The sequence below is a fragment of the Cyphomyrmex costatus genome, unplaced genomic scaffold (assembly GCF_001594065.2).
Source record: "Cyphomyrmex costatus isolate MS0001 unplaced genomic scaffold, Ccosl1.0 scaffold43, whole genome shotgun sequence".
Lineage (NCBI taxonomy): Eukaryota > Metazoa > Arthropoda > Insecta > Hymenoptera > Formicidae > Cyphomyrmex > Cyphomyrmex costatus.
This window is the reverse complement of record NW_017278534.1, coordinates 340320-352107: the sequence shown is the minus strand read 5'-3', so window position 1 is coordinate 352107 and position 11788 is coordinate 340320. Positions and strand designations below refer to the sequence as shown.

General features: G+C 30.4%; 1 protein-coding gene across 1 annotated transcript; it reads left to right on the top strand.

Moving 5' to 3' along the window:
* Nucleotides 1-1420: 1420 nt before the first annotated feature.
* hd (humpty dumpty) lies at nt 1421-9988 on the top strand. Its single transcript, XM_018544172.1, has 7 exons — nt 1421-1491; nt 6612-7256; nt 7338-7666; nt 8720-8943; nt 8999-9202; nt 9300-9480; nt 9559-9988. Exons 2-7 carry the CDS (start codon nt 6616-6618, stop codon nt 9744-9746), a joined length of 1767 nt encoding a protein of 588 aa, XP_018399674.1. The 5' UTR covers nt 1421-1491; nt 6612-6615; the 3' UTR covers nt 9747-9988.
* The last annotated feature ends 1800 nt before the right edge of the window (nt 9989-11788 follow it).

Genomic DNA, 11788 nt, shown 5'->3' with positions numbered 1-11788 from the left:
TAGATAGAGTTATAATAAAAATATTTTTTTTTAAATAAATAACTTTTATTATAAATAAATAATTTTAAAAAAATTGTTTTTAGTTATAGTTCTAAAAAGAATACTCTGAAGTCATTCAATTTTTATTTTGAAAAATTATAGTTATTCGATGATATTCGTTTCAAAAGAAAAAAATCGGTTTTTTCGAAAGAATTTCACCACTTAAACCTCGAGATAAGCACAAAAAAAGATATAAATCTAATATATTTTTATATTCTACAACATATATTCAAAACTCATTGATGAGGGTTAGAACAAAACCGTTGAGAATTACGAGATAGCATTGTTAGTTATCTATTATTTTTCATCATTTAGATCGAAAATATCATCCTCAGAAAAATTAAGTATATACAATATTACAGAAATAATATAATATTATATATATATATATATATATAATTTCCAAATAATTCAAAATAATTTCTCTTCTACTAAAATGCCGTAAGAAAAAATTTTAAGTTCACAAGAATAAATAAAAATAGAAACATACCGTGATGTAGGCTTTTCTATTCGAGAGATCGTTCAAAATAGGTAGATCCAGTATTTCTACACATAATGGTTGGAGTTGCGCGAAAACCGTAGTAAAAACTTGAAAACTTATGACAAAAATCTTTGACTATACATAAATATGGACCGCCAATAACTAACTTCAAACAGTGGCGACTCCATTAAGTACTAAAAGTTTAGATATGTACACCTAACAGCAAGCTTTTATTACCGTTAAAGAAAAAAACCTGAGAACGGCCATCTCAGCCTTTCTCCTGTAATGTTTCGAATTCCTGTACACTAGCGGCACCAACGTTCATTTTCGTTCTGCGGGAACTACGTATGTATGTCCCAGTACCATATTCATTTTTGCGACACGTCGATAACGTCGACGTATACGATTTTATCGACGTGTCGCAAAAATGAACGTGGGTCGTAGTTTCACAGCTCGAAAATGGACGATGATGCCGCTAGTATACGATGAAGCATTACAAGAGAAAAGCCGGGACGGCCGTTCTCAAGTTTCTCTCCATTTCTCTCTGCTTGTACTTTTGCACACTTTTGCATTCAGCATTTTCATTTTCTCTCTTTTCAACGTGTGTGTAAATATATATTTATATCATTCTAAATTCAAAAATTTGTGGGAATTTCAAGCAATACGAATAGACAAAATTTTATTATTATGTAACGAATTTCGCAATTTTTAAATAAAATTCTAGAGATTTTAAGTTTTTTTGAGAAATATCTGGAAATTTCTAGAGAATTTGTAACTAATGTAGAGATTTTTTCTATCAGCGAGTTGGCACACCATGCTTAGTAATTGTGTTGGTGATCATTGGCAGCTATATGGAGTATATGTTGTTTATATTGTATTTCTAATTTATTTTTTATGCAAGTGATCAGGAGACAAAACTTACATTAACAGCCGATCAATATTGACGAATGATTGGCAAATAATAAAAAACGGTACGTATATTTTCTTTTTCTAACTACAAATCATTAATTACGATGAATCAATTGTTATTCTTGTGATAGATTACGATCTAATCTATACATTTCAGCAGTTATTCGCTACCGACAGAGCTCGGTAAACAAACTGTTACTTTTTTAAGATATATAAACTTGTAGGGGTCGATAAAAAACTGGTACTGATAATTTATTTAAAATAAAAAATATAACGTAGATTCCCAAAATTTATTTATAATATAAAATGAGAAATAAATTTCCAAAACTTACTTGAAATATAAAATAAGAAATATGTTCTCAGTGACACAAATATTGTACTTAGGAGAATCAAAAGGTCTTTTTGCCAAAATGATTACGAATGATTGTAAAGCTACGATAGGTAGATGAAAGACAAAGGTTTCATAGATGTTTTTACATCTACATATTGAAGAATCCTTTGATAGAATTTTGGCTAGGGCTTATAACACACCAACTACACAAACCAAGTGATCCTCTCTTAAAGTAATTAATTTTTTTTTCTTAACAGTCCATTACATACATTAACATATTTTATACGTAACATTATTTATAAAAGCATACCAAGTTCTAATAGCTGCATTAAGAATTTTTATCGTCTTATTAATAAATGAAATGACACACTTAGAAAACAATAAATTATTAGTATTATTGGATGTGATCTCTCTTGTTATTGATGTGTCGACGGAGTTGGCACTGAGAGGTATTTGTATCATGGAAAATATTAAAGAGATGGGAATTTATTGCTAATACTTCATTACCAATGAATGTTTGATAGCCATTGATTAGATTTTATATTTGATGATTCCTATTTTAACGTTATAAACAAATAGATCTTTGACTTAATGATGCAAGATGTGGAGATTGTACCTTTAGAAATATTATCTTTCATGCTACCGTTTTATATCAGATGGATAATATATTATTAGCTGCATCTGAACATAAATTATAAAGTATTTAGAAATTTTTCAATTCTCAACATGAACAGTAAATTAGAATTTACAATCGAGGTTAAAAAAAAACTTAAGTTTCTTAGATTTATGGCTAATCAAGAATAAAAAACTTTACTTTTTGGGAATTTTCCATAAAACGTTTTCAAGAGATATGTGTGATACTTAAATTATCATTCACAATATCCATTTATGCAAAATGGTATTATTATATTATAGTTGATAAGATTATCAAATTGGTACATACAAAATTCCATGAAAGAAATCTAAAAGAAAAAATTTTAATAATTGTTATCCATTAAAATTAATTTTTATAATAGTTTGTGAGAGAGTCAAATTGCATATACAAGAATTCATATTACAAGGGACTCACACAGCTAAAAAAGTTTTTTACAATCCCATACATTAAAAGTGTGTCAAATCAAATAAGTTCATTAATATTACTAAAATATTATTAAATATGCAATACTTATACAATACCACATAAATTAAATAGGTTTAAAACTACTAGTAAAGATTAATTAGATAGTAGTTCTAAAAGTAAAGTTGTCTATGAAATTGATTGTGTAGTTATCAAACTACATTCATAGAACAGATAAAAAAAACAACTACAAACTGAAATGATAAAACATATCCGAGATATTAATAATTAATTTAAAAATTGATTCTTTTAGTCATATCAGATCATAAACTGTATATAAAAAACATGAATTTGATTGGGATAATATTAAGATTGTAGATAATAAATATGTTAAAAGAGAGGTGTCTGAAATGATTTATATATCATATATTAAAAAAACCATGTGTAGGATTAAACAAGCAAAATGACATAGATCTATTGTCTGACACTTATCTCCTCGTCCTAGATTTTATCCCCCACTTAGATACCTTTTTTCATTTTTTATGACACTATGATTTACTGATCTTTATTTGTTGCATATTTATGTATAATTTACTTCAAGAAGATAGACGTATTTGTCGTATTAAGTTCTAATATAATGCCTGTTTCTATCAATGTAGATTAATTTTAATTTTGATGTAATGAATTTTTCTCATTCTTTTAATTTTAAAAAATAAAAAAAGGGTAGAGAATAAATTAAACTGAGATTAAAGTTAGAATCCTATTTTGTAAGTCTCAATAATATCGTTATTAATCGATTGTCATAAGTGAATACGAATATATTTTTTTGTTTATATCACATTGACTGATGAATAGAAACAAATTTTTGATGAAGAACCAGTTAGCGATGTTTTATGTATTGTAGAATTTTAACTTATAATAATTTGTGTCATTAAAGATGATTATATTATTATAAATAGTCGAAACGTATGATTATATTATATTATGTTTTGATTACAAAATTCCTTGGCTTGAATAGCTCTTATTATTTTTGTTTAGTTTTGAATTTTTATTCATATGAGCTTAATTTTTACTTTTTTAATTATTAACCAACTATGATTACCGGCTATAAATGTAATATCACATCGTAGATGTATGTACACATACACATATACTGTATACTCCAATAAAATTACTGCCATCGATTTAGAAAGAGAAAAAGTGCTTCATTTCTCTTTCTCTAAAGTATCAATAACGGAACATATGGGATCAAGTAAGGCATAAATTGAATAGTAGTGTAGACATCCCTTTTCCATTATCGAGAATAATGACAACTGACATATAAAATTAAATCCTGCAACTATAAATATTTTCAACATGATTGATAATGAGAAAATATATAGATAAAAAATATTTTTAATTAGATTAGATTAATGAAAGTAGAGTGCAGAAATTAGAGCGCGATTGGCCTTTTAAAATAATTTTAATATCTAATTATTATATAGAAAATTCATCGAACGTTTCGACTCAATTTGAAGTCCTTTTTAGCGAAGCATTGTTTTCCGTAAACTATTGCACGTTTCTCATTTATCATAGATTGTCACTAATGGATTCAGCAAAGTGCAAAGAATGACTACGTTCAAATTGGCAGCGTTTGCATTGTAATATTTTCGCTCGTAGGAGTCGTAGAGCACATAGGAAAAAAAATAATAGCACTTTTATTGCACAATTCGAATGGAAGCTATCGATTGAGTTTACATAGAAATTCAGCCCTTATTGACATCCAACGATTTCGGTCCCCCGCAACTCGCTTGCATAAAGAAGCACGGTAGTGTTTGTGCGCTTATCTTAGCGCTAAAACACTACCGTGTTTCTAAATGTAATAAATAAGAGGTAAATGAGAATAACTTCGCAGATTTGCAAAAAATTTTTTTAACTGTTATAATACAGTTTTAAAGGTGCAACACTCTTGAATAAAATTGGTTTTTATATTTCTAAACGAATATCTTGAAAACAGTTGGAGGTACGAAAAATTGTTTACTTTTAAAGCTTTATGGTTTTGAAAATACTTTGTAACGACATGATTAAATTTTTTTTAAACGTTTAATTTTTTTAAAACTATTACTACTGATTCCTTCTTTTTATTAAAAAATTTTTGCAGCTAAACTAAAATTTATTTCACGCTAAATTTAACCATATACTATATGCATATATAATAATAAATAAAATGCCCGTATCAGATTCAATCAGGATCTCAAAACCCGTAAATATCAAATTTCACGGAAATCCATCGAAATTTCGTAATTATGGCTATCATATTGAATCCGTCATTTTGAATTTTTCGCATTACATTGAAAATCAGCGATCCCAAAAACTCCTAGGTACTAAATTACACGCAAATCTGTCGATATTTTGAATTTTGGTCACTTTTTAAGTTCTTTTGGCCCTCTGTGCGGCGTTCGATACGGATCGTACGGATCGCATATTCGTTATTCACGTAAACAGAAATAACTCTGTTTCGTAAAAACAACAAGAATTTTAATAATGGAAGTGTCAATGCAAGTACTATACACGGTAACGTTTTAGAAAGTATTTTCGTCCTGTCAGTTTCAAGTCCAGGAACCAAGACAAAACAAACTCGTTCTTCTTGCGAGCGGTCACAAACTTGAAACTTCACAACGCGAGGAGTATACTTTGGGTATTATGAATACACCGCGGATGCAACAATATTTTAAAATGTTTAAATATTAACAAAGTTTTATTATCTTTGAATATATCTCTTTGTAACTTTTCTTATTCATTTAATTAATTTACTGCAGTGTATGCTGATAACATTGATAGTAGCACAAATATTATTTTGCGGAATACTTTAGAATTTAGAATACGTTATGCGTTGAAATGTCAAATCTGTCATATGATAAATTAGATATTGATAAAGTAGATTTTTTTCTGTATCGATAAATTATCTAAAAATGATGTGTATAACTTGATACATCTTCTTAGGAAATATAATCTAATTAAATGCGTATATATTATAGTATATGTACATACATATCCGATGATTCGCAATGAACGTTTGTTCTTAAAATGTAATATTTTTAATTTAATCCTATTCATGTATATGATCAGCTGATCGCAGCAAAATTTCTACGTACCGCCTACGTATCAGATATAGAGAGTTACCTTTCCTACGCGTCTCATGATAGGCTAATTATTTTTCGCTATAATTTGAAAATAATACTTAATAATACTTAATGAAGTTACAAACAATTAAAGTCAAAATGCTTCTTTTTATTGAACTCGCGAATAACACGAGAAAAAAATTCATAGGAACTATTTAAAAAAAAAAAACGATTTTGTAAGGAAAACTCCAAGTTTTTACGATAGATCGTCGGAAATTTTCGCAAATTCTTTTTTTGGTACGTGATGGACCTCTTAAATGAGCAGAAAATTTCCTTTTTTATCAGCTCGTAGTTTTTATATGTAAAAAAATTATGGTAATCTTTCGAAATTAGAGATTTCAAACTTTAAATCTTTTTTTTTTTTTAATTTAAATTTGTTCATTTTTGACGAAGATTTTATATATATAATTTATATACAAAATACCATAAAACTTTTCCTCCAATTCAATATAAGTATGTATACATATGTTTCATACATATAACATTTTAAATTAATATATATGACGGGTTATGTGCAACATTCTATAAAATTACTTTTTTAATAGAAAAATTTGTAGTAACGTAAATATCACATAATTTTCTTCGATTATCATGTCTTATACATATGTGTCATGTATTATAAACTTTTTACAGCAACATGTCAAATTTAATACACATGCCATTATCAGAATCTGAAAATGCAAATACATTGGAATGGACGCGTCCTGATCAAGTGATGCAATTACATCGTATGAAATTAAAGAAACGTGCACTTCAAGCGCGTATAAATAAAACGACTATTAACACTGGCACTCAACAAGCGACTACGAATTTAGATGCGTTTAACTCTAGTAATAATGCATTGCAACGTACATCTCATTGTCAAAAGCGTAAAAATCCTTTTGCAGTCAGTGAAACATGTAAGAAACAAAGAGATATAACATCGGCTGGATTAGACATCAGTAACGACAATACATTGTTCGAATTACTAAATATCGATGGCCGACGAGAAAGATCAACGACAGAAGATTCATCTATAAAAGACTCCTTAACTTTTGCTAATGTACTTTCAAAATTAGAATCAATTAATCAGATTCCAGACGTAAATCTCTCGAAGGGTGCAAAGTACATTCCTATAGACTGGACGTTGAAAACTAAAATGAGATTTATGTCTTCGAAACCTTTTCCATGGAATTGCAAACTCAAAACGAGCGAAGAGGCATCAGGTACTACAGGATTTGTAAGATGTTTAAATATCGGAGAAAAAGAGACAACTTTGGATACTAGTCCAAACGCAAGGTTAGTTTTATTAATTTTTATTATATTCTACTACTTGTTTTTCTAAGTCCTGTAATGATACCAGTTAAATATTCTTATTAGATTTCATCAATGTTGCTTAATATGGCAACATCCATTTGTACCATGGTTAGAGTTATTCCCTCGCTCTGCTGGCAAAGTGAGTGCATCTCTCGCAAATAATGCATCGACAATAAATAATCAAAATATGAAAGATGCATTGTATCGAGAATGGTGTGATAGCTTCAGATCTTTATTTCACTTATTACGAACAAGGCAGTGTCCATACTTTTACGTGTGTGCGAACACATTTACAGTGCTCTTTCGTGCCGCCGGCATCTGTGGATTATCAGAAATTCATGCACTTGTCACACCTACAACACGTGGATTCCGACAGTCATTAAAACAAGAAGGTAAAAAATCTTGTATAATTTTATTTAGTTATTTATTAAAAAATGTCTTTTATGACAAAATGTAAGTACAGCTATACATATTTAAGAAATATTAGCTATATGATGAAAAATAATCTTAATCCCTTGTAGCGATAGACGCGATTTCGTTATCTGCCATTGAGTAATCGTTATTGAGGAATAACTTAATCGTTATCAAATTTGGAAAACGATTAACGAACTAAACGGTTATTTTTATCAAGTCTTAAATTTTATAAGTAAATAAAAGGTAAATTTCAAATTCTAAAAAAGATGAAAATTATTTAAATTGTTAAATATATAAATAAAATATTATATAATATTTCGTTTATATATTTGTTAATTTAATCATACTATAATAAAAATGGAATTTTTAAAATGACACACACACACACAGAAAAATTAATTTGAGCTTTAATTAATAATTATATTGACATCAATTTTTGAGCATAAAATTTAATACATTCTATTCATTTGTTTATGCACAAATCTTGAATAATGAAATATTTTAAAATAGATTTTTTTAATGAATTTAAATAATGAAAATCCAAAAAATGTGACTAGAATATAAGGTATTAAAAGTAATAATCATAAATATTTAAATCGGTTATTTGATAATTAATATTAATTAATAGTAACTGTTATAACCGTTTACAAAAAATAAACTTTTAGTTCATCACTATTTAGTTTAACCCCTTCAGACTTTGTGTATTATAATATATGATACATCAAATTTGAAGAAATTATTCATTGAAATTATTTATTTCTGTCGATATCACTTGAGACGTGTTTAATAATGTATGTGTTCAAAAAAATAGTTAAAATTAAAAAAAAATTAATTGTTTAGTTGGTTTGTGAAATACTTATTAAATGCCTTTGAATTGAAATTTAAAAAAATTTGTATAATATATTTCCATTAAAATCAAATTTGAAGGGGTTAATGAAACATGTGTAACTACATTTTATGAAGTAAAAATAAAAACAGACTTTGAAAGTTTTTTAAAAAATATTAATCGTGTCTCTTTTAATATGTTTCAGAAATAGAATATTCTATGCCTTTAAGGAAAGATTCCAAAAGACGATCTGACACAGATTCTGACTCTAAAACTGTAGATGCTATGTCTAATGAGGATTGTCAACATGAGAATGACTGTAATGAAAAAGAAAAAGAAGAAGATGATGAAGATGATGAAGCTCAAGACGCATGGCTCGAAAGTCTTGGAATAGAAAATTCGGAAATAAAGAAAATTAATCACTCACAGGTACTTATAAATATTGTGCATTCTCAATTTACGCTCATATTTCGATTCATTTTAGGCGAGAATGACTTTGGAAAAAGAAAGCGAAATAGATAACTTGAAACAATCCCTTGTGTTCGTAAGAGGTGTGGAGACGCAAGCGTTATTTAACTTTCTAATCAATTGTAAATCAGCTATCGCAGCGACCGGTGCGTTAGCGGGTATTCCTCCCACGCTTCTGGCTCCGGCAGCTTTCCATGGTGCTACATTAAAACCACTCAAGGTATCACATATTAACAGATTACAATACGTTTCTATTACATGTAGAATTTTAATCTTACCGTATAACTGTTGCTTTCTTCCTTTTTATAATGACAAAGGTTCGAGAAAGCATAGTGCATGATAATAACGATAGATATTATTCTCTCGAATTGAGAGGACCTCTTTTGCCCCATGTATTGCCTTCTCTCTGCCATTTAATGAAATCCAGTCAATTAGAGCAATATTCGGTTAGCTGCGCGCAATTGGCCTCAACAACTTCATTTTCCACAGCAAGACATGGTATGGATACGCGAATATACGCATATCAATCAACGAAATTAACCAAATAGCAAAAATATAATTCTTATACTTCTACAGGCCACGTGATTGTCACGAGAGGAGATGACAGTATCACAAAAATATCGCCTAATGTTTTTGGGCAAGAAAATTTGAGCGATTGTGGATTCAACGAAGAATTATTGAGCCACTTTTGCAATTCTGACCCAACTAGAATAGAAGTTTTAGATAGTCTCAAGTTTTTTAACGGACTATATACATGGTCGTGATCGTAAATATACAGTTTAGAAATAAATATAATACCTCTAAGTACAGATTTTTGTACTCGTAAAAATTAGTTTTAAATAAACGCAACCGATTTTTTGTCCTAAGCGCTAGGGCAATGTTACATCGCTGACAACACGTACCGTCCGATGATGAAAATATAATTATACTTGTAAAAGTATACGGATGTCTCTACTGTAATATATATTTAACGATCTAATTAATATCCAATGTAATGACAAATATTTAATGTAACTACATGCATACACAAATTGCTATTGTAAATTTATATTTTTGTTAATATGTAATTTAATATATTATAATTTAAATTACTATATATATATGTATATACATATTATGTGAAACAAGAACCAAAAACATTATCAATATCGGGTAAAAACGGTTTCCCATTTAATTCGATGTGATGTTACATTCCTTCTGATGATAACTTCGTAGATTAAAATAAGAATCTTAATATTTTTATGTTTTACTATTACATGGACTTTCATTAGTTTAATGCCGGCCAATATTTATGAAAGAGTCAAATATTGATTTTGCTGTACATCATTTAAGACGAAAAAGAAAGAAAGAACGACCCTATGATCACGACAATCGCGACAATTTTTAATTGTTAATTAAAAAAATTTTAGTTTTCTCAAAATATAAATCACACGCGGTGATAACATCATCATTAAAAAGGGCTTTCTCCGGAACTCTGGGGACAAGGTAGGTGGGGTCCGCACAGCGGATGGACTGCCCCTAAAAATAACGAATCGATATTCGCTCGCTGCCCCCAAATCAGTTGCCGGACTATCCGTGCTCACTTAGGCCACCAAAAGAGAGAGAGAGAGAGAGAGAGAGAAAAAGAGAGAGAGGGGGTCACAATACGAAAAATCAATTGGCTTGGTATGTTGAAACGCTTTTCTTTCTCTCTCGCGTGAATCGCGTGGCGATCGCGCAATAATTGATAAACGCGCGTCATAAACACACGCTGTAATTTCGTCGGCAAAAATCGCCAAAGGAATACCGCCTCAATGGCGCGGCACTGACGAAACGACGCGTTTGTCGCGTCGATACGAGGCGCGGGCACGGCTACGAATATACGCGCCGAGAGAGATCACGTCAGGGCTCGTCCGCTGTATTGCGACACTTATGCACCGCGTCGCAACGGAGCGGAGCTCCGTGGTTTCGCGTTGCAAGATCTCGGCTCAAATTTTCGTGCGCGCGAGTGCGTCATTTCCCAGTCGCCGTTTCCACGAGCAAATTTTACTTTCCGCTGGCCCCCTCCCCCTCCCCCTCCCCCCACTGCCTCCTCCTCCTCCTCCTTCCTGGGTGAGCGAATTCCTCGCAAGCGGCGGATATCTTATCGCTTGTGTGATACAAACAGAATTCGAAGGCGCTAAACGAGAATACTTTTAGTGTGCTCGACTCGAATTCGACACAGACTCGAATTCCAAGAAAGAGAGAGAGAGGGAGAGAGAGAGAGAGAGAGAGAGAGAGAGAGAGAGAGAGAGAGAGAGAGAGAGAGAGACAGACAGCGTCCGTTTTAATGGAATGAGATCGAAATAACGTGTGCGCACAGATTTGGACCGTATCATGCTGACATTCATTTTAGCACCAAAATAGGCCATATGGTCATTTGACGAATATCAAATGTCAATTTTGCTAACGTGACGCTAAAAATGAACGTCGAGCGTTAGCATATGAGAAGGTTCCCATAGAATGATTCCCTATACTTGCTAATTTCGCGTTTTTTTCGAGGATTTCCTTTGAAAAATGCAAATCTCTGCGGTGACGTCAAGTCGATTTTTCTTTCGTATAAAGAACTGAGGTTCAAAAGAACTCGTAGCTTTTCTATTGCAAGTTATAAAATAATAAAGTTCAAAGATTACGAAAACAAATTTATTTTAAATCTTATTTCGATAGAACTTCGAGCCTGATTAATTATATATAGATATATGTAGAATACCAAGGATATAATAATCCAGATAGTGACTGTTCATATCGTGTACTTCCAGAGGAAATTGATTAAAAATTGCCCAATGTA

Excerpts from the sequence above, each read along its gene's own strand:
- hd (XM_018544172.1), top strand. The coding sequence starts at position 6,616 with ATGTCAAATTTAATACACATGCCATTATCAGAATCTGAAAATGCAAAT. Across the intron at positions 8,944-8,998 it reads AGAAAATTAATCACTCACAG|GCGAGAATGACTTTGGAAAA; the intron begins GTACTTATAAAT and ends GATTCATTTTAG. Across the intron at positions 9,481-9,558 it reads ATTTTCCACAGCAAGACATG|GCCACGTGATTGTCACGAGA; the intron begins GTATGGATACGC and ends ATACTTCTACAG.